This window comes from Bubalus bubalis, chromosome 9 (genome assembly GCF_019923935.1).
Source record: "Bubalus bubalis isolate 160015118507 breed Murrah chromosome 9, NDDB_SH_1, whole genome shotgun sequence".
NCBI classification, from domain to species: domain Eukaryota; kingdom Metazoa; phylum Chordata; class Mammalia; order Artiodactyla; family Bovidae; genus Bubalus; species Bubalus bubalis.
The window spans coordinates 41810616-41834453 of record NC_059165.1 but is presented as its reverse complement, the minus strand read 5'-3'; the positions used below and the strand labels follow the sequence as shown (position 1 = coordinate 41834453).

General features: G+C 44.5%; 1 protein-coding gene across 4 annotated transcripts in view; it reads left to right on the top strand.

Moving 5' to 3' along the window:
• The window catches only part of CYFIP2 (cytoplasmic FMR1 interacting protein 2), a 135101-nt gene that overhangs the window by 86352 nt on the left and 24911 nt on the right, over positions 1 to 23838 (top strand). For 3 of the 4 annotated variants that reach the window (XM_025292335.3, XM_025292334.3, XM_025292336.3), the window contains exons 24-26: positions 5936 to 6079; positions 7812 to 7902; positions 8739 to 8869. In XM_025292335.3, coding sequence (XP_025148120.1) covers positions 5936 to 6079; positions 7812 to 7902; positions 8739 to 8869 — 366 coding nt within the window. Of the gene's footprint in view, positions 1 to 5935; positions 6080 to 7811; positions 7903 to 8738; positions 8870 to 14100; positions 14471 to 23838 lie in introns of those variants that run through there. The other variant, XM_044947391.2, reaches the window with a different exon arrangement.

Genomic DNA, 23838 nt, shown 5'->3' with positions numbered 1-23838 from the left:
CTTTATTCATGGGACAGAAAACAGGAGAAGAGTTATTTCTTAAGGTCTCTACTTGGATCTTTCAAACTCTGAGCCAAGAAGACCAAAAAGACACCCTGATGTTGGAGAACCAGCCCTATGGCTCACCAGACGTCAAAAAGTGACAGACATGAGCATTTTTACTCACGCCCTCCTATGGATTTGAACCTGTAACTTAGGATTTATCAGTTCTTTCAATCATCTCATTCTGTGGTCTTCCCAACAAGGATGCCATTACTGTTTTATTCATTTACCTGCATCCTCATTTACCTGCAGGTTTTAGAGTGAAGCTCCAGCTCTCTCCCTCTCTGAATTGGAGAGCTATGTTTGTGTTGGTGGGCTGATGGCATTCAAATTGCTCAAGGAACATTAGAGAAATTGTAAGTAAAACAGGAAATTAGAAACAGTTTTAATTCCTCTTGGGATCTCTGAAAACAGCAATTGTGATTCCAGAAAGGAGAGATGCAAATTGCTTGCAAATTTGATTTGCCAAATAAACAGGCTTCCCTGTTTGGAGTGGTTGGTCTTGTTTATCATCTGGTGAAGACAGACGCTTGATGACTAAAATCCATCTACAACACTTCTGGTTGGTTAAAATGGTAGCTTTTATGTTATGAATATTTTACCACAATTTTTTTAAAAGTCCACTTATAGAGATATTACAGTTCCCAGAATCTGCCAGATCAACTCAGCTTTTTTTTCCTCTCCTTAAAATGCTATTTCACTTTTAAACAAATATGCATATATATCACACATTGATATTATGGCTCCAATTCCTGAATCAGGATTATTTCTTGAGATCTCATAAAGGTATCTATTCTGAGCAAGATGGTTTTAACCAAGCTTAATTTTAAGCAAGACATCCTAAACAAGGTACATAGTTTCTAAAGGTATGTAGTTTCTAAAGGTATGTAGTTTCTAAATGCAGGCATTGATTGTAGCCCAAGTCAGTCAGCAGGATTGGTTCTATATAAGAGATCTGTAGCAAGTTTCCAATGTCTCAAGTCATGTTGCATTCCTGTTTTTCCTTGCCAAACCTCAGAAAATGCCCCGGCTCCCATATTCCCACATTTTCTCAATAGGGCCCAGCCTCCTACTGAGCCAGCAGGTCAGATGGGTGCCCTGTGGGTGTGTGTGTGCATGTACTTCCCAGCATGCGTGTGTGTGTGTGTGTTTCCTCCTGCATGGGTGTGGTGTGTCGGGGTAGGGGGCAGCAGTTGGGGAATGAGGGGACCTTGTTCACTTAGAAGGAGGATTTGAATTCTACTCATTTCATGCTAGTCCTTCCTGAGCTTGGGCCATCAACTGAGGCCTGAATGGTCCAGACCAGAATCCAAGAGTAATAGAGGAATGTCAACAAGAAGCCTCCTGTGTGTGGGTTTGTAAGGGGGATTTTTTTTTCAGCCCTGTGTGTGATTAAACAATTCCAAAATTCTTCTTCTCTGCTTAGAACTCTGGAGAGAGCTGCTAAAGGGTTTCCATCTACCCAACTACATTTTTATTTGTGCTTGCCAGGAAGTGCCAAGGGAAACTTGTGTTAGAAGCTCCGTGGGTGGGAGTGGCGGCTAAGGAGGCTGCTAAGAAGGATGAGCACAGGAAGACCGCAGTGGAGCTTGCACCTGTGGGGGGAGTTAACAGCACATCTATTCCCACCCTCTGTCCCAGGCAGAGCAACCTCCTGTGTCACATGTCTCAGTCTCCACTCAGTGCAGTCTGTTGTTGGACAGCTCCTGTTTTTATAATGTTCCAAATATTGAGCAAAACCTGCATGTTTTTTTTGGTATCTTCCATCAGCTGGTATCGACTCTGCCCCGTCACATCTGTCCCCGTGTAGGAGATACACTGTGTTGTACGAAATTTTACCCCATAGATATACTCTCCAGATTCAGAGAATCGTGACTATAGCCAAAGCATCTGGGAGAAATTTGATCAGGAAGCTGTATTTTCTTAGTCTTTCCTTTCCAGTTACCAAAGGAAAGGAATATGAAGGGCAGTTATTTCAGCCGGTACTTCCAGCGTGCCTGGTACCATGCTAAGAGCTGTATGTATGTCACCTCATTTAAATCTTATACAATCCTCCCAGAGTTGGTATTATCTTTACTTAGGGAGTGAAAAAACAGTGAACATGTTAATCACTCAGTCATGTCTGACTCTTTGTGATCCCATGGACTGTAGCCCACCAGGCTCCTCTGTCCATGGGATTCTCCAGGCAAGAATACTGGAGTGGGTTGCCACATCCTCCTCCAGGGGATCTTCCCGACCCTGGGATTGAACCCAGGTCTTCTGCATTGCAGGAAGATTCTATACTGTCTGAGCTACCAAGGCTTAGAGAGTTTAAATAATTTGCTCAGGATCATCTAGCTAGTAAATTTATGGAACTGGAATTTGAACTCAGGTGTGCTCACCCCAGTAAATAACTCTGGACTCAGACAAAGCAAGAAAAGAAGTCAGAGAATCATACAGGGGAAGAAAGTAGCTGATTGCTTTCTGTCCCCTCTAGGAATATCCATTTGAAAGTTCCACGCTGTTCAAAAGTTCCCTTCACAGGATATCTGAAAAAGACACTGAATATGCTCAGAGCTTCACTGGGTTCAGAGGAGAGGCCCAGCTCCAGGTGGGGAGGGTGAGGAGGAAGCTCCCCAGGGGATGAGTCCATGTGATACCCCTCGGACTGTGAGCGCAGCCCAGCCATCCCTCTCCCGTGCCCATGCAGGCTCAAGCTGCAGCCTCTTTGGGAGGAAACTCAAATCAGGTTTTTGTTTTTTAATCTTTGAAAGCAAATATTGGGAAGTGAATTGGACTATGACGTACCCCAGTGGGCTTTTTAATTTACTTTTGTTATTGAAGTATAATCATAAGCAGTAAAATGCACTGTCTTTGTTTAGGCTGCTGTAACAAGAATACAGTAACTGGGTGGCTTAGACAGCAAAGATTTCTCACAATTCTAGAGGCTAGGGAGTCCAGGATCAAGGTGCCAGCAGATTCCATGTCTGATGAGAGCCCACTTGCTGGTTTGCAGATAGCCTTCTTCTCCTAGTACATGTGGAGAAGAGAGGGGAGGTGCAGGTGAGGAGGGAAAAAGAGAGAGGAAGGGGAGGGGAAGAGGGAGAGGGAGAGAGCATTTTCATGTGTCTTCCTCCCAGGGCACTAATCTCATTGATGAGGACTCCACCCTCATGACTTAATTACCTCCCCAAAGTCCCACCTCCTAATACCATCACAATAGGGATTAAGATTTCAACAAAAAAATTGGGGGATGAGAGCACAACCATTAATCAATAACATGCACAGATCATGTGTACATATAGTTTCATGAGTTTTGACAAGTGTATACATGTGTGTAGTCAAGAACCCAGTCAATGTATGGGACATTTCCATCATCTAGCCACCACCAGAGGGAAGCCATGGTGTGTCTGCTGTTTGTTTTCCCCACTCTCATCCCTGGAGAGGGGGCAGGAAACTATGGAGTGGGCTTTGGTTACAGAGCCAGAGCTGAGATGCACTCACTTGGGAGCGGGATTACCTTCTGCCACGTGTGCCCTGGTACCTCACTCCCCTCTCTCTGGTCCCTGCCTGTTTGGCAGGGTGGCCTGTTACAGAGACACTAAAATGGTTTGCTCCACACACAGAAAGTTATATGGCCTGGCTCCATGGTTGACTATATCAAACTCAACAATACATATACTCCAGGATTTGCTGATCATCACCCTCTGTGAACATCATGCTTTTGAATCAGTTATATTTTCCCTCCCCACATAAACTCCTCCTGCCCTACCCCATTTAGAAATCTTTAGTAACTACCTACAAGGTGTCCCTCCTCCAGGCTCAGGCAGAGTTTTACTGTGACAACACACCAGTGTTGAGTGCAGAGCGCTGTTTTTTCACACTCTGTGTGTGCATGCTCAGTCACTAAGTCATGTCTGACTCCACCAGACTCCTCTGTCCATGGGGTTTTCCAGGCAAGAATACTGAAGTGGGTTGCCATTTCCTTCTCCACTCTCAAACTCCAAGCCTCTCCATATATAGGCATTAACTTAGCAAGAGAACTGTTATTCAGCCTGTTGGATGAGTGGGCTTGTGATTCCTCACGAATTCTTGTTATTAGTGGACACTCTAATTGTGTTCCTCGTGTATCCTTCTTATTAGAGGGTACCATGATTGTGATGCTTGTTTGTGAAGTTTAGAATATAGTAAAACATACTTGATGCAAAACCTAGGCTGAACATAATCGAATCTTCCCTGATGGCTCCAGACGGAGCTGAGAATCTTGCAGAACTCCAGAAGCACCATCACAGTTCCTTTTTAATTCATGTAGGATTTCTAATTGGAGAAGGCAATGGCACCCCACTCCAGTACTCTTGCCTAGAAAATCCCATGGATGGAGGAGTCTGATAGGCTGCAGTCCATGGGGTCGCTAAGACTTGGACATGACTGAGCAACTTCACTTTCACTTTTCACTTTCATGCATTGGAGAAGGAAATGGTAACCCACTCCAGTGTTCTTGCCTGGAGAATCCCAGGGACGGGGGAGCCTGGTGGGCTGCCATCTCTGGGGTCACACAGAGTCAGACACAACTGAAGTGACTTAGCAGCAGCAGCAGCAGGATTTCTAATTAGCCAGCTAATAGATTACAGATGTGGTCTTTACATATTTGCATGCTCTGTATACAAGATTTTTACAATTCCAGATAGGAGAACTGTACTCAAATCTAAGTTTACAAGTGAAGTTTTTCTTAAAAAAAAAAAAAAAAAATTAGGGTTTATGTAATAATTCTGCTTCCAAAGTTCACCTTTGTAGGCAGAGGTTAAAAACATGGGCTTTGGGATCATAACCACCTGGGTTCAGACAGGGCTCAGTTACCTATGAATTGTGTGACCTTGAGCAAGCTACTTACCACCCTGAGCCTCAGTTCCCTCATCTGTGAAATGGGGCCTAGAATTGTACAGATCACAGATCACATGCATGGGTTGTGTGAATTAATTGAAAATGCACTTGGAGGGCTTCATGCAGCCTGGCATGAGGTGGTCCATAAGTGGCAGCATTTCAAAACAAAGTCAATGATAACTTCAGTGTCTCACCTAGCTAAGTGAGACCAACTCAGAGCCCTTTATTTTGATCCTGTATTCTCAGAAAGACCTTAAAGAGATTCCACTAATTCAGCAACAGCATCTCATTGGGTCCAGAGGACAGTGGAGGTGGCCCTTCAGTGGTCAGGGCTCTGGGCCCTCAACCAACACCCAATCAGAACATCTCAGCTTTTGTCTGTTTCCTGTACTTATTTCTGTGACATCTTTTTTTCTTTTTTTTGCTACTCAAAAAGCTTCAAAACCAATATTCTAATCCAACCCACTCATTTCATAGATGAAGAAACTGAGGCTCAAAATTCCTGTATGGTTTTCCAACGTGGTCGGCAGAGGTCTCCTGCCCCCAAGGGCTCTTGGTTCTCAAGACCCCGCCCTGTGATAGATGAAGACACCTCAAAGTAGAAAGAAGGCAACGATGAATCAGCTATTGAGGTTTCACCACGGTTCTTCCAGCCAGTTCCTAGCATTGAAAATTTCCCTAGAGAAAGAAAAGCATTTGTTTTACCCTCGCCCTGTGGCTCAAGTGTGAAAGTCCTGGTTTGTGTGTGGACAGTCAAGTGTAGCATGAGTCCTATTTTATAAAAAGATATTTGCTTGGAGGCCCTTTCTCCTGTTCTGTTAGGGAACTGCTGCCCCATCAGATGCTCCATCCTGTGGTCAGTGACCACCACTCTCTAGTAGCATCTTGCAAAATGTATTCATAGGGGTTCCCCAGTGAGAGAACAAGGACATCAAGCTTCTGTCCTTCTATGATTGAAACACCTCCTGCCAGGACTCATGTAGTGTGCATTCAGTTCTCTGCCACTGACTTGGCCACATCCTCTGTTTTCCAGCCTCTCAACATCGCCTACAGCCACATCTACAGCTCCTACAGGAACTTTGTGGGGCCCCCACATTTCAAGACCATCTGCAGACTCCTCGGTTACCAGGGCATTGCTGTGGTCATGGAGGAACTGCTGAAGATCGTCAAAAGCTTGGTGAGGAAGGGGCCCTGGGAGGGGTCCAGTGGGGAGCAATGAGGCCTGCTTTTACTTTTTACCTGGCCTGAAAAATCCAGTAACAGGCTCTTCAGCTCTGTCTGTAGGAATCACCCAGGGAATGCTTTGCTTTGCCCTTGTCCCCTGATTCCTCTCACCTATCACCCTGTAACATTTCATGCATTTTCTGACCTGCGCTTTTTTGCCTCTTCTTTTCTGATGCCAAGCTTACTCCTAGAACTTGCTAACTGAATTCAGCAATCTTGACTTTGACTTTAAGGCCTACTGGCACTAGTGGTAAAGAATCTGCCTGCCAATGCAGGAGACATAAGAGACGCAGGTTGGATCCCTGGGTGGGGAAGATCCCCTGGAGGAGGGCATGGCAACCCACTCCAGTATTCTTGCCTAGAGAATTCCATGGACAGAGGAGCCTGGTGGGCTACAGTCCATGGGGTCACGAAGAGTCTCACAAAGATTGGGCAGGACTGAAGTGACTTAGCATGCATGCATGCAATGACTGCTCATACCCACCTCCTGTGCTGTATTATCTAATTTGAGCATGACAAATCCATGACACATGTGCTGCTGTTTTTTTCCACCCACACCCTTGGCAGATATCACTAATCAGTCACCACACTTCTTCCCCTTGGGATTTCTTGCTGCACACTGATCCTGGCCTAGAATTGTGTATCCCTTTGCCATCATTCTATATCCACACGAAGTATGGTCATGTGAGCATTCATTTAACCAGGACACTGCTGCAGCAAGGCTTAAACATTTAAATAAGATTTTCTTGAAAGTTTGAGATGATGAAAGAGAAATAAAGCATATCTATGTCAGGAATAGCAAGCAGAATTCGTCTGCTAACTTTAGTCCTCTGGTAGCGACTATATGTAATGAGGGGTTGTTCTAGGTTGTGAAGCTAAATTTAAAGAAGAAAATGTGGTAATTGATTAAAGGTGTCTACGACAGACACGGGAGGGATGAATGAACCATGAATTTTCTGTGCATAAATTAGATTGTGTGTCAATCTTCATAGCTCCCTGGTCCCATTTCATCTTAGATCTTAATTTAGCTCTCGTGTAAGTGCCCCAACCCCAGGAAGGACCCCATGCCTAGAAATTGCCCCCCCTTGAAGTCTGTGAGCCCAAGGGGATAATGAGAGTGTCCCCTTTTCTGTCTTATAAAGGCCCACGTTCCCTTACAAAGGGCGATGGGGCCAGCCCACTCCCTTAGGAGAGATCTGCCGGTCCTCTTAGGGAGCTTGGGACGCTGGGACACATACGTTGACGCATACAGCATAGACTGGGTGGCTTCAGTGACAGATGTTCATTGCCCATGGTTCTGGAGATTGGAAGTCCAGAGCACAGAGCCAGCATGTAATGACCGTCCTCCTTCACAGACAGCTGCCTTCTCCCTGTGTCCTCACATGGCAGAGAGTGTCTTTCTCTTGCTCCCTCTCCTCTCTTCTTTTAAGGCATTAATCCCTTCATGAGGGTTCCTCCCTCATGACCTAATTCCTTCCCAAGGCCCCATCTTCAAATACAACTGTACTGGGGATCAGGGTTTCAACATATGTATTCGGGGGGAGAACAGATATTCAATCCATAGCACTTATCCACAGGTCTCAGCTGAACCCCTGTACACCCCCACTGGCCCAGCATTCAGCCCTGAGACACTCATATGCAGCAGCCGTGGATTACTCACTCATCTTGTACTCTTCCTTTGTCAGCTCCAAGGGACTATCCTCCAGTACGTGAAAACATTGATCGAGGTCATGCCCAAGATATGCCGTCTGCCCCGGCACGAGTATGGCTCCCCAGGTGGGTGATGGGGAACCAGGAGCTGGGTGTGGTGATAGGAAAATAATCCAGACCCATCCCATGGTGGAAGGGGGCTCTGGCAATCTACCTTGAAGTTCTTGCTTCTCCGATGTGGCAGCAGACTGTCACAACACTGGGTTTGCACCCTCTCTCTGCCACTAAATTGCCCTGGGCCACTTTTAATCCCCCTGATAAAAACAGTATCGTCTTCCATCAGTGAACGTAAGTGGTGCCTGCTGGGCCTGCCTCACAGCACTGCCCGGAGGCTGGAAGAGGTCCACAAATGTGAGAACCGTTAGGTTGTGAGCAGCGAGGTTTAGTTGTAAAGGTCTTCCTTAGCTCAGCACATCCACATTCCTTCCTCCATGTGCCTCTTTGGAGGAGACTGACGCCCCAGGCGTGGGGTAACGTGGCATTTCTAAGGTAAGTCAGGAAATAGGAGTTTTCACCACTCAGTCTCTGGGCAGAGAAGTCAGCCAGTCTTCCCCTCCCTGATAGTGACAGCACCTGGAATGAGTTTGGAGCCTGGGGGATGGGGAAGGGTGGAGACTATGAGTTTAGTACCAGGTGTTTTTCCTAACTACCAAGATGCCGGGTGCTGGGTCAGTGTGAGCCAGAGCAGGAGAGGTCTGGGGCCAATAGCTCTAGCTTTCATTCCCAGCTGCCCCGCTTACTGGCTGTGTGACTGTGGAGATGCCACTTACCTTCTCTGAGCCTCGTCTGAAAAGAGAGGTCACAGTGCCTGGTCCAGGGTGTTTTTATGAGTGTTACATGAGCTATTGCAGATACAGTGCTTAGCATGACCCTCCCACTAACCCTCCCCCTGCACCTCCCAGGGATCCTGGAGTTTTTTCACCACCAGCTGAAGGACATCATCGAATACGCAGAGCTCAAGACTGACGTGTTCCAGAGCCTGAGGGAGGTGGGCAATGCCATCCTGTTCTGCTTGCTTATCGAGCAAGCTCTGGTGAGTTCTGAGCCCCAAGGAATTGGTGTGTCTCCAGGCTGGAAGGGTCCCCCCACCCCAACAGATGCCCGAGGCCCCTCGAGCGCATCCCACCTGGGAGCCCTGCCACTCAACTGTGTGCTCTTCCAGGGCGGGCATGCACTTCTGTCCATTCCACTCAGACCTCTCTGACACCCAGATACTGGGAGAAGCAGGTCCTGGAGTCAGAGGGGCCTGGCCTTCCCCCCACTGCCCCCCTTCCACTAGCAGCAGGGCCCCGGCAGTCTGTCAGAGTCTGGGTTTCCATTCACCCGTCAGACACAAGATAACTCCTGGCAACCACAGGCCAGGCACTGCACTGGGAGGTGCAGTGCAGTGTCCTGGGTGGTGGAGAGGAGACCTGTCCTGAAAAGTGTCTACACGGAAACGATGTGTTTACCGTCAGAGCAAGTGCTGTGAGGGATGATTGCCAGGTCAGGAGGGAACACCTGTGGTGTGGTCTTGAGGGTGGGGGAGGACCTCCCTGAGAAGGGGGCCTGAAAACTGATCAGGAACTGGCCTCATGGAGAATCAGGGACAGCTGTTCCGGGCTGAGGGGAGAGCACATAGTACTTTCTTCGTTTGTTGTCATGGAAAACAGGGATTCTCACCCTGCAAGGCAGTTTAGAGGCTGAAAGGAGGTAAGACATGAAAGTGAAAGTTTCTCAGTTGTGTCCGACTCTTTGCAACTCCATGGACTATACAGTCCATGGAATTCTCCAGGCCAGAACACTGGAGTGGGTAGCCTTTCCCTTCTCCAGGGGATCTTCCCAACCCAGGGATCAAACCCAGGTCTCCTGCATTGCAGGCGGATTCTTTACCAGCTGAGCCACAAGGGAAGCCCCAAGACATGTAAAGTAAGAGCTAAACAATTGGTTTGAATTATGCTAATGGGCAAAAACATGAGTCCCTGTGCTTCTGCGTCTTGGGACCACACAGAACTTGTTCGCAGCTTGCTCATGGAGTCTGCATTCTCCACACCCTCCCAGTGCTCTCCACTCGGCTCTGGTCCCGTAAGGCGTCTACAGGTGGGCCTGGCCAGCTAGGCACAGGGTAATGGGCAGCACTGTGGAAGGAAAGGCATGGTCCTCAGGACGCAGCAGGAACATCTTTCAGCATCCATTCCTGCTGTCCTCTGTCCACACACACATTCAGCAGAAGGGTATTGAGAACCTGCTCATTGCCGGGTGCATCCCTAAGTGGCAGGTCAGTGGCCATGAATAAGACAGACAAATAATTACCATTTTTATTCCAGAGAGGGTGACAATGGAAGCGGTAAACAACCAGAGATGTGAGTGCAGAGGGTAGGGGCTGTGGAAGAATAAACAGGGAAACAGAATAGCTCGAGAGTCGCAGGTGCTGGGAAGCATGTGCTGGTTTTGGAGAGGATGAGGTCTCTGAGAAATGCTGAGAACCCTGGAGTGAGCTGGTGTGAAGAAGCAGAGTGGATCAGGTTGGGGCTGAGGTGGGAGAGGCCAGGGCCTCAGTCCTGGGCCAAGGGGGCGCCTCGGGAAGACTTGGGATGCTGTAAGTGGTTGGAGGGGAGCGGATTCTGATTTATTGTTTTAAAGGCCCTTTTGCTGTTTGGAGAAGAAGCAGCCAGAAGGTGAGTGAAGTGCCAGGCTATTTGCAATTGTCCAGTTTGGCAGGGTCATCTTAGAGGCACAGAAAGAGAGGGGCAGGAGGAGTAGGAATTTGGAAGGAGGTGAAGTGAAGGTAGAGGCAGTAAGGAAGCAATGAGAGCACAAACTCAGAACGAGAGCCCGAGAGGGTTTGTCCTCTGGACGTGTGAGCTGCGGCGAGCCGGCCCTGTCCACATCGGTGCCTCGTCTCTGCAGCCAGGGATCTGGATCAGCTGTTCTCTTGGACCCTTCCCGCCTGACAGTCCCTGAAACACAGTCTATTTTGTGGGGAGTAATAGCCTCTCTGTTCTCCTCAAAATGGACTAAGTGTTCGTCTTCATGGTAACAGGTTTTTAAACATGGTTCAGCGGGCCTGGTTGCTATGGCAACATAGCCGTCAGAAGTCACAAGGACAAGACACACAGGAGAAACCACTCAAGGCCTCAGGAAGATGAGGAGACGTGCAGGTGGGCGGGGGGTGGGCAGGTCCCTGAGGCCCTAGTTCCCAGTGTCTCTTATGAGCACTGTTCTGCACAAGGAGCATCAGTTAACTTCCCACGTACAGACCCCCAAGAGGCAGACTGTGGACGGGGCTACGAGGAAAGGAAATCCTGTCTCAGGCATCCCTGCCTGCATGGTCAGTTGCAGGTACCACTGCGGTCAACAGAACACTCACATCAAAGGCCTTCAGAGCTAAGAGAGACCCTAACAGTTTATATGGCCTAACCTCCTCTATGCATAAGTTAGGAAAGGAGAGTCAGAGAGGGTGCAACTCACCTGAAGTCACACAGCACATCAGTAGCAGAGGTGAAAGAACAAAAGCATGGGTTTCCAGTACTGATCGTCGGCCTTAGGGGACTGTGAGTGGGAGGAGACATAGCAACAATCAGGGCTTGGGACTTGCCTGGTGGTCCAGTGGTTAGGACCCTTCACGCTTCCACTTTGAGGACACAGATTCAACCCCTAGTGGGAACTAAGATCCCATGAGCCACATGGGAGGCTGTGAGCTCTGCTTTCTACTTAGACAGCTGGAGAAATCCCCAAGATAAGACAGTGCTTTCTGAGATTAGAATGAGGCAGGAGCTTTTGGGAACTTTTTAATTTATGAAGCCAGAATAAATATTTAAATGACATATTGATTATTCTTATTAAACAGGAGGACTAATAACAGAAAAAAAAAAGAAAGAAAGGAGGAGGAAGGGAGGAAGGAGATTATATATGTCCGTAGAGGAAAGGCATTTAAACTGGAAGGTCCGTCCAGTGGAGGACTGTGTAACAGTCAAAAAGAATAAAGTATGAAGGTGTCTTTGCACATACAACATAGAAAATGGTGAAAGACATAACAATGAATAGAAAGAAAGAGAGTTCCCTGATAAGACACATTATGCCATACAAGCAAAATAAACAAACAAAGCCCACAAAATAACCCTGCATTGGGGGAAAAAAATCTGGGAAAATCATCCTATAGTTCAGTCATTTTTCTCTAGGTATTACAGAGGGAGCTAGGATTAGAGGGCAACAGAGACGTTTGCTGTATATGAAATGTTGAATTTTTTACAAGGAATATATATTCATGTATTATCATTGACTAAAACTTAATTAAAAAGATACAAGTAGTATATCATTGGAGAAGGAAATGGCAACCCACTCCAGTGTTCTTGCCTGGAGAATCCCAGGGACGGCGGAGCCTGGTGAGCTGCCGTCTATGGGGTCGCACAGAGTCAGACACAACAGAAGCGACTTAGCAGCAGCAGCGGTATATCATAGTTTCAGGAAAACTGGAAGGATACAGAAAAGTATAAGATGAGAAGCCTTTTGCCCACTGGTCTCTTGTATTCTAATAGATTTATAGAGTTTTGTCCTGTTGTGGGGTCTATATCTGTGCTGCTAAGTTGCTTTAGTCATGTCCGACTCTGTGCGACCCCACAGACGGCAGCCCACCAGGCTCCGCCGTCCCTGGGATTCTCCAGGCAAGAACATTGGAGTGGGTTGCCATTTCCTTCTCCAATGCATGAAAGTGAAAAGTGAAAGTGAAGTCGCTCAGTCGTGTCCAACCCTTAGCGACCCCATGGACTGCAGCCTACCAGGCTCCTCCGTCCATGGGATTTTCCAGGCAAGAGTACTGGAGTGGGGTGCCATTGCCTGTATATATGTACAAATACCTTCTCTTGCTCTGTGGCTTGTCTTTTTAAAACAGATGATTAATATATCATTGATTTGTAAATGGATGGAATATAAATTAAAAAGATTGATCTCCTGGACAAAGATATGTATTCTGTAAGTTCGGTGCTTATAAAAAAGTAAGGATGCAGTAGCAGAACAGAAATGCATACACCCGCAGGGTGGGTCCTTGTTTGCTCAGTGTTTTTAATGAAGGTCTAGTAAGCATGCCGGCTCAAACAGTAAATAATCTGCCTGCAATGCAGGAGACCTGAGTTCGATCCCTGGGTTAGGAAGATCCCCTGGAAGAGGGAATGGCACCCCACTCCAGTATTCTTGCCTGGAGAATTCCATGGACAGAGGAGCCTGGCAGGCTACAGTCCATGGGATCGCAAAGAGTCAGACGTGACTGAGCGATCTTCACAAGGCACAACAAGCATAGAGTAATTCAGTTGACCCTAGAACAGCACTGGGGCTAGAGGTGCCTACCCTCTCTGCAGCCAAAAAGTCATGTGTAACTTTGCAGTCAGCCCTTTTTATCTGCCGTTCCATATCCATGGTTCCAATCTGTAGATTCAACCAACCATGAGTTATAATACCGTGGTATTTACAATTGAAAAGTATCTGAGTAAGTGGACCCATGCTCTTCAAACCCATGTGTTCAAAGTCATTTGTGTATGGAGTATGCAGTATTCTCACTGCATAGACTAGTTGGATCACCCATTTTACTGTGGATAGATGTTTTCATTGCTTACTGTTTGATAATGCTATGAATAAAGATACCATGAATGTTCTTATATATTTCTTTTGGCAGAAATGCTCTCATTTTTTAATTATTAATTTTAAATGAATAATTATTAGTTTTATTAAATTGCTACTCTAGAATATACCTCTTTTTTTTCTTTTTATAAGGCCATTTTTTATTTTATTTAGTTTTCTGTTTTTTTGGCCATGCAACACAGTATGCCGGATCTCAGTTACCCAGCCAGGAATCAAACCTGTGCCCCCTGCATTGAAAGTGCAGAGTCTTAACCACTGGACTGCCAGAGAAGTCCCCTGTGTGGTCTCTGTTTTATTGGGTAAATACCTAGTAGCGGAATAGCTGGATCGATGTGAATGCATTATATTTAACTTCAGTGGATACTGCCAAAAAGCTATACAAGGTGGTTGTACCAGTGTATACTCTGTTCAGCAATGCGTGGGAGTTTTCATTTCTTCACATCCTCATGAACAGTTGGATTGTCTGTCTTTTCAGTTACAGCCATTGGTGGATGTGTTGTGATATCTTACTATGGTTTTGATTTCCCTGATGACTAAGGATGCTGAACTCTTTCCATATGGTATTCTCATTTGGACAGACTCTCTTGTGAAATGTTGTTCAGTATTTTTGCCTATTTTATTACTGAGTTATCTTTTCCTGTTGATTTGTAGCCATGATTTATACACTGTCTGTGAGTGTGTTCGTTACTCAACCGTGTCCAACTCTTTGCAACCCCGTGGACTGTAGCCTACCAGGCTCCTTTGTCCATGGGATTCTCCAAGCAAGAATACTGGAGTGGATTGCCATTTCCTTCTCCAATATACGTAGATATGTGTATTACAAATGTATTTCTGTGGCATGTCTTTCAATGAACAGAAGTTCTTAAGGTTTATTGTATTTCTCGTCTACATTTTCCTGTGTGGTTGATGCTCTTGTGACTTGTTTAAAGAGATGTCCCCTATTCTTAAATCATGAAGATAAGTTGTCTTCTGAGAGTTTTAGAGTTTAGCCTCTCCAGGCTCAATAGAACTTTAAATCTATTATTCACCTGGAATGGATGTTTGTGTTGAGTGGGAAGTAGAAAGCCAACTTCATTTCTTTCCTAAGTTGCCTCAGCACCACTAATTGAAAAGCCCTCTTTCTCCCTGGTCTGCAGACGTAGTTCTGTGTCTGTCATTTATCAAGTGTCCACAAAGGGCTGGTCATGGGAGACTTTTAATGAATACTTGAATCAAATCTGAAATGAACCATATGTGTTAGGTATCTGTTTATAAACCTATTGTGTTTTTAAAGGAAATTCTATTACTAGTGACTAGTATCGCCTCTACTATCTTTTACTCTGAGAAATCATAAGGGAAGTATTCCACAATGCGAAGTTTTGGTTCAAATGTTGTGTGGTTTTCAAGCCATCAGCCCATTGTTTGCTATGCCAGCGCACACCAGGAGAGGGCCCTATTCGTTCACGGGAGCAAGGGAGGTCGGCATCCCTGCAGAGGAGGCAGCCCTTCTGTCTGCCTTTTGCTGCCGGACCTCCTGTCCAGGACTTGAGAGTCACTTGAACACTTGAGAGTGTTCCCTGCCTTAGGCCCTGTTGTTTGTTTCTTTTCTCATCCTAATAACTAAGTGAGCCATAGTCATACTGGTCAGTCATGAGTGGTTCTTACCTTTATAGGAATTGAGGACAGTTCAGCCCCAAACTCATAGATCTGAAGGCCGCTCAGGGGTGCAAGAGTCATCAGGGGCCATCCAGGGCAGGTGTCTTGACCTCAGCACCGCTGACATCGGGGCCAGATAGTCCATAGTTGGGGGTACCTCCTGTGTGTGGCAAGTTGCTGAGCCACATCCCTGGGCTGTGCCTGCTAGAACACAGGAGCACTTCCCCAGTTGTCACAACCAAAAATGTCTTCATCTACTGCTTAATATTCCCTTGGAGGACAAACCCTCCCTCTTGCTGAGAACTACTGATCTGATGCAATCCTAGTTCCACAGTTTGCAGATAGGAAACTAAGACCCTGAGGAGGAGCTAACCTTCTCAGAGCTGCAGCTACTCAGCTAGTGCAGGAGTTAAGACAAGAACCCAAGACCCTCACAGTTCAAGTACTCAAGGCCAGAGAGCTGTTCTGCTGAGCTTTGCAAATTGCTCTGTTGGCTTTTGTTTTTATTTTCGTTTTAGTTCCAGCTACATGTCTGACCCCTCTATTTCCTGCTTCCACTATGTAGTCCATTTTCTTTAATTTTGTTTTTCTCATGGCATAACTGAAATCAATTCATTGCTAGAAAACAGGTTCAGAAAGAATAAAACGGAAACCATAGTGCCACACCAAGATAACCATTGTTCACATTTCAGTGTGTTCACGTTCTAGCATATTAATTTTCCATATATATATATATACACACATTTTTTTTTTTTACTTTGTTTAGTTATAAAAGTAATAGTCACCAAGCTGAAAAGAGAGGTTACCTCTGCGGGGTGTGATGCAGGCAGGAACAGGTGATAGGGGTCCTCTATACTGTACATTTATTGCTTGAATTCAGTGCAATAAGATTTATTGTTTTTCTTCCTTTAAAGGAAATACACCCATGCTTAAAAAATATACATGGTCCCGATGCATGGGAAATCAGAAGCAACCCCCCCACCACCACCACCCAACTCAGACTCTCACTCCATATTCCCACCTCTACTTGATCCACTTATTTTGCCCCTCACCCTGAAAAAAGACACCCCCAGCTACACAGGACATGGATTCTGTCCCTACATCCAGGCACCATCAAGTGGCTCCCCTCGGCCTGAGTGTATGAGAGTTTCTTCCAGCCCAGACCCTGAACCCAGTGGCTTTCTTGATTGGAAATGAGCCAGGATTTGTGGGAAGAAAAGCAGAATCTTTTCAAGTAGTCCCCCGGCTGAAAGCTCCACACGGGACTGTAATGTGCTGCCAGGGAGGAGAGCCCTGTTCTAGAGGTTGTCTTCTCAACTAGCGTTGCCACAGAGTAGTCATTGACATGTTGTCACGATTCTTGCCGTATCTGCAGACCCCTGCTCCTGTTATTTATGTAATAATTGTATCTAAAATAACTTTTTACCTTAAACTTCTTTTAAAAGGAAACTTCATATCATTTTCCATTTTAAAAAAACCATTCTCTCTCGCTGTCATTAGAAAGCAACCAAAATAATAAATCCAATCAAAACAAAAGATGATGACATAATTCCAGTTGCTGCCTGCCTGGGCCCTGAGTGAGGCCTGCACATTTTCTCTGTTAAAAAAAGACATTAGCAAACGTTACAGAAGTGGGAAGACCTACTGCTTCCAGATGGAGACCTCGTCATTGACATTGTCAGAAAGATTAACAGGAAACTGAAAAGGAGAAAGACATTCTCACTGTGACTCTCTGTTATGAAATTCCACTGCCCTGGACCCCCTCGTTTCCCACCCTTTGGAAAATGCCAACCTTGGGAGCCGCTGACATGCATTTGTGGGAAAGCAAAAGCTGCTTTCTGGGTCAGTTTCTTGGCCATAGATCTTTCCTAGTTGACCAGACATGATTCTAAGCTAGAATAATAATAATTAATTTTCCCCTTGATGATTCATGGGCTAGGGGAAGGGGTGCAGGGTGAGACATAGTAATATAGAGTATTTTCATTATTCAAGTAAGGCATAGCCTGGTAGGGAAATACCACCCCCGCACATACGCATAATCAGATAAAGCTAAGTTGCTGATTTATTCAGCTAGGGCTACAGAGAGCTCCTGGAAATGATGGAACGGGAGCAGATGTAACAAACCTCAGGTGAGCTCTCCACTGCCTCTGGAGTCCCCAGTGAGGGGCTGGAAGCTGCAGCTCATACTTTGCGAACAAAGGAGGGCCGTGGTGGATGTGGGAAGCCTCATTTCACAACTGTTCTACAGGCCCTGTATCCTTGGGGCTTAACATCAGTCCGCAGGAAGTACTGACACTGACATCTATATGCATCCTTATAAGGCAGTGTTTAGACGGCTGGGCCCTCCGTCAGGCCCTGTCCTGCCACCCAGAGCCCGCGGGAAAGCCAGAGCTGGGATTCCTGTGGGGTGTTCCACCTCAAGTTTTCCAGTTCATTTCTCCACACTCACTGGACAAAGACAAAACAAAAATGTATCCATGTTATTGTCTGTGTTGTCTCGAGACTCAGAATGTTATTTAAGAAAAGACTGTTTTGAGAATGGTTTGATGTTTCCCCTTAGGAAATCAGCTAAAACGGGTACATAGTTTTTCACCCAGAAGCAGAGCCTAAAGGTAGAATCTCATGCTGTTGTACATGAATCTGACACATGTAAGATCACACTTTTTAAAAAAAAAATATGTATCCTGAATCTTTATGATGTCCGTTAACCAAGAGATAACAAGTTCCCAGTTAGCCTCCTAGAGTGAGTGAGTTGGGAACATGAAGTTTTGTGGTATTTCATGGAAATCCCTCATAGTTCATCAGTTTTAAATTAAGTAAATAGAAAAGGAAAATATTAAGACTGAAAACAAAATGAAATACTTATCCCTTGAATTTTAATGTGGGTTTCTTTCAATAAAGTATTTTTGCATCCTGACTCCAGAAACCTCTTAATTTTTACTTTCTCTATTAACAGAGAGCACTTTTACAGTAGCTCTTGATTGTTACTAATGTAGAACTGTGATACGTTAGTGGCTGTCCCAAGCAATGGGAATAATAAGCATTGGTGTGGCACTTGCTAAGTGTACCAGTTGTCACTCATTAGCCCCTCCCAGGGAGGACCCTGTGCAGAAGCGGGAGCACACATCAGTTCCCAAACGAGAGACTCATTAGGGTACTTTTTGATAGAGCAAGGCTTTCCCTGGTGGCTCAGATGGTAAAGAATCTGCCTGCAATGCAGGAGACGAGTTCAATCCCTGGGTTGGGAAGATCCCCTGGAGAAGGGAATACCCACTCCAGTATTCTTGCCTAGAGAATTCCATGGACGGAGGAGCCTGGCAGGCTACAGTCCATGAGGTCAGAAAGAGACAGACACAACTGAGCGACTTTCACTTTTCACTTGGTAGAACAACTGCTTCATCTTTATACTTTAGAAAACTCATCATGATTGGATCCTGGATCGCCCAAAAAATGCTATAAAAAGACTCCTTAAGAACAGTCAGGAAATGTTAGTATGTTATATGATATCAAGAATTGTTGATGTAGGTGATCACAATACTGAGGTTACATGGGAGGATGTCCTTTTTAGGAATTGCGTGCTGAACTATTTAAGAATAATTGATGCAGTGGTTTCAGCTCACTTTCAGATGATTCAGTAAATCAGAGAGTCAAAGCAGATACGGTAAAATGTTCACTAGAACTCTACATCAAGAGTATAGGGATGGCTTTGTAGTAGAGCCTGAAGTCAGGTAGGTTGATTCCTCCCGTTCCATTCTTCTTTCTCAAGATCGCTTTGGCTATTCGAGGTTTTTTGTTTTTCCATACAAATTGTGAAATTATTTGTTCTAGCTCTGTGAAGAATGCTGTTGGTAGCTTGATAGGGATTGCATTGAATCTATAGATTGCTTTGGGTAGTATACTCATTTTCACTACATTGATTCTTCCAATCCATGAACATGGTATATATTTCTCCATCTGTTAGTGTCCTCTTTGATTTCTTTCACCAGTGTTTTATAGTTTTCTATATATAGGTCTTTAGTTTCTTTAGGTAGATATATTCCTAAGTATTTTATTCTTTCCGTTGCAATGGTGAATGGAATTGTTTCCTTAATTTCTCTTTCTGTTTTCTCATTATTAGTGTATAGGAATGCAAGGGATTTCTGTGTGTTGATTTTATATCCTGCAACTTTACTATAGTCATTGATTAGTTCTAGTAATTTTCTGGTGGAGTCTTTAGGGTTTTCTATGTAGAGAATCATGTCATCTGCAAACAGCCACTATGGAGAACAGTGTGGAGATTCCTTAAAAAACTGGAAATAGACATGCCTTATGATCCAGCAATCCCACTGCTGGGCATACACACTGAAAAAACCAGAAGGGAAAGAGACACGAGTACCCCAATGTTCATCGCAGCACTGTTTATAATAGCCAGGACATGGAAGCAACCTAGATGTCCATCAGCAGATGAATGGATAAGAAAGCAGTGGTACATATACACAATGGAGTATTATTCAGCCATTAAAAAGAATACATTTGAATCAGTTCTAATGAGGTGGATGAAACTGGAGCCTATTATACAGAGTGAAGTAAGCCAGAAAGAAAAACACCAATACAGTATACTAACGCATATATATGGAATTTAGAAAGATGGTAACAATAACCCTGTGTACGAGACAGCAAAAGAGACACTGATGTATAGAACAGTCTTATGGACTCTGTGGGAGAGGGAGAGGGTGGGAAGATTTGGGAGAATGGCATTGAAACATGTAAAATATCATGTATGAAATGAGTTGCCAGTCCAGGTTCGATGCACGATACTGGATGCTTGGGGCTGGTGCACTGGGACGACCCAGAGGGATGGAATGGGGAGGGAGGAGGGAGGAGGGTTCAGGATGGGGAACACATGTATACCTGTGGCGGATTCATTTTGATATTTGGCAAATCTAATACAGTTATGTAAAGTTTAAAAATAAAATAAAATTAAAAAAAAAAAAAAAAAAAAGTTAGCCCTTATAGATTTTTAAAAAAGAAAAGAAAATCACAAAAGATTAAATGAGTAAAGCAGTTAAGTGGATGACAATATAATTTGTTATACTTAAGTTTTTCTTTTATAACCTTATTCTGGTGCTATACAGTTTGTAAGTAAAAAGCAAATTTAATTGATAAAAAAAAAAAAAAAAAAAAAAAAAGAGTATAGGGATGTTCATAGTTCTTTCAAATGTTTTGTATTTAATACGTCTGACATTTTTCATAGCGCAAACTTGAGGACTGTGTGAAGGAAACTGCATCATAGAATCTGGAAAGCTAAGAAAAAGGGTCATTGAGCAGACAAGGTCATGAGGTATAAGAAGGAAGAAAAGTTATAAGGGGGTTTTTTGTTGTTGTTGTTGTTTTAGCTACTTCTGCTAGTTGGTGAGATTTATTCTTGGTAACATAAGCCCCAGAGCTACTTCTGACCTCATTTCCTAAATTTATTGAGGCATCTGCTAGTGCCAAACTCAGCCACGACTCTCATGCTGCCCATCTGTTTGATTTGTGAGCAGGAAATAGCAGTTCAGGACCATAGAAAGCCAAAGCTGCGGAAGCTGGCCAGTGTGAATTAGGAGGCCACTCAGGCTTGTGAGCGCCGCTGGGAGCACACCCAGAACAGTCGGCTGCCCTCCTCCCAGAATCCATGGGGGTGAGACCCTCCCTCTGCTTCTGGGTCTTTGAGAGAAAAGAAAACAGCAGTGCCTTTTCCCTATGCTCAACTTAAGAGACATGTTTCCGTGCAGCTTCTTTGATGGTCTCTCTGCCTTTCCATTCTTGCTCTGTGGGCAGTGTGCTAGTAGGTAAAGCATTAGGGAGACAAAAAAGACAGAGCTGATTTGCCCATGTAGCAGCAAAAAGATTTTCATACCATTGTAAACCAGATCATGCTACTCTCCAGCTTCAAACTGACAGGTAGCTTCTCATTACTGAAAAATCTTTATTATCAATTTATCAAGTATAGTTGATTTATAATGTTTTGTTGATCTCTGCTGTCATTGGTACTAAAAATTCAAAGTCCTGACTTTGGCCTTCAAAGTCAAAATAATGGCCCAGATTATTCAGCCGTACCTTTTCCTTCAAACCCATCTTTCATTGCCACTCTCTCCCTGGCTACCAACCTGACCCTTGAAGGTCAGCTTGCTGCTGCTGCTAAGTCGCTTCAGTCGTGTCTGACTCTTCGCGACCCCATGGATGGTGGCCTACCAGGCTCCTCCGTCCATGGGATTTTCCAGGCAAGAGTACTGGAGTGGGTTGCCATTGCCTTCCCCAGAAGGTCAGGCTAGAGATGAGAAGTCTGAGGTTCCCCAAAGACCTGCATCAGGACCAAGGCTGACTCTTACTATCCTTGGCTTCTACCCTAATGCTTGATGACATTTACCCTCTTGGCATTTATAATTCAGGGGCAGCTAGAGCACCCCCAAAACAAAGCATCTCTTCTACTTTCTGTCACAGTGTTTGGAATTCTCCTATTAAGGGCTTACTTTGTTGATTTGAAATGTTCTTTGATCTTTAGAAGCCGGCTAAAATACCAAGTCCACTGAGACTGTTTGGGAGATAGATAATGCTGTGAAAGTCAGTTCTTCGACGGTTATTCACTTGCCAGGTAATTCTGAGGAGTAGGAAGATCACTCAAGAAAGGGTATAGCGGAACAAAAAGACCTCCTCCAGGCATAAACAAAAACAAACCAAAGAAAAACACTGAAGTAGAAACTCATAGAAACTCTGTACTGTGCTTGGTGAGATGTTGAGAGTATACACTAAGTGATAAAAAGAGTTTACAGAAGAGTGCTATTTTATATTCCATTCTTATTTTAAGATCTACGCTTAAATGTTTTATGCACGGTAAGAACTAGCTGGACAGACTCCAGAAGGTTATCAATGATGACCCCCTGCATGATGAGGTTATAAATTTTCCTTTTATAAAAAAAAGTGTATCTGCAATTTCTATTTTTTCAAAAATAGCCAAAAATAAAGGGGTAGAGTGACAATTTTAAAAACATAGCTCATGTTCTGCACAGTGACTGTATCTAACAGTACTGTATTGTATACTTGAAAGCTGCTGAGAGAGTGCATCTTAAATGTTCACAACAATAACAACAAAAGTGGTAATTGTGTGAGGTGAAGAAAGCATCAACTAACCTTATTGTGGCAATCATTTTGCAATATATATCTATATATCAATTATTGTGTCATACACCTTAAACTTACACATTGTAGTATGTCAATGATATCTGTGTATCTGGGGGAAAAAGCTGTGAATGCTAAATTAATAGTTTTTCAAAGGAAAACCTTTTCCTAGAGGCTGAATTAAATATTGGGTGCATTTCCAGAAGAAAATGACAAATGTCCAATCAAATAGCACTTGGAAAGTGGTTAAAATGTCATTGCTGTTGATGGCTCTTGGAAATCAAGGATAACACATCTGTAACCTAAGTGCCAGTGCCCTCATTCTAACCTAAGGCAGGTATTCATGGGCCATCCTGCTGAGTCTGGTGTCAGAATCCTCTCCAGGAACACCCAGTGCCTCTCAGCCATGGTCGGCACTTGAGATGACCCGGGGCCATCACTAGCACACAGGTTGCCTTCAGGCAAATCATGAAAAGATATCTTTTCTCGAGATCTTATGCCTTCTTCTTTTGCAATATTAATATATTGATTTTTTTGGAGACCAAAATACATCTGTTGGAAAATCATTATAAACAGCCCATATCTGATGTCTACCATATATTTGAAACCCCCTAGGATGGGATATCCTTGGGTAGTATACTATCTTCATAAACCATTCATAGCAACCCTGGGTGATACTTTTTTTTGTCATCTCTACTGGAGATCCACCCCCTCCCCTAAAATAAATCCTTCTCACTCTCCCCCAGAAAGAGTGGTCTGAGCCCCCTGGAAATGGCCCAGTTGTCCTGACATGCTAGCACTGGAGTTTGTCCTACTTTGGTATCTAGGAGGCGACTGAACTGCCCCCCTCCTCTTGGTCAGTTGTACAGTCCATAGAGGAAGGCAGTATGGCAAAACATAGGATGCTAACTAGGTGTTATTAGCCAGTCAGCTGTTTCCATTTCCAGGCAACACGATGGAAGGCAAACTATGGGTCTTTGTTACAATTAAAACTCAGACTTCATTCCATTTTTTCCCAGTCCCTGACTTTGCTAATTTCGCACTTCAGTGATTTGCAATGAACGCAGTTCCCTGGGGCCTCTGCTGTTGCGTTGCAGACTGTACTGCAGCCCAAGCCTCTCCCTCCCAACACCTAGCAGTTTGGGTGTGCAATCCAGTGGTTCTGACGATGTGTCCTAGGTGGCACAGTCCACTGGGCTTCATGATGAGTTCGGAAAACTCAGAAGGTGAGGGCATTTTCCCCCCAACAGATTCTAACTGGTCCCTTAGAGTTTTGAAATCAGTATTTCCTAGTTGAGATGTGCTACAGTTACATGGGAATCCTCATGCCTTGATGCCTCTCAGGAAAGACTGTTTTCTACTTTTTCCATCCAAGGCTGTAAAACTCATCTAGTGGAGTGCAGTGAAAGAGCAGGGTGAGGTTGGTTTTAGAGAAGATGATTGTCCTATAGGTCCAGTGACCATATTAAATAAGAAATATTACCATATTTATTTATGCTCTGCCTATATCCAAAAGAATATGCAATACCTTTTCATTAAGAAATGGTTTCACTGAGTCTGGAGACCATTACACAGAATAAGACCAAAAAGCATTAAGAGGCAGAGATGACCAGGGCA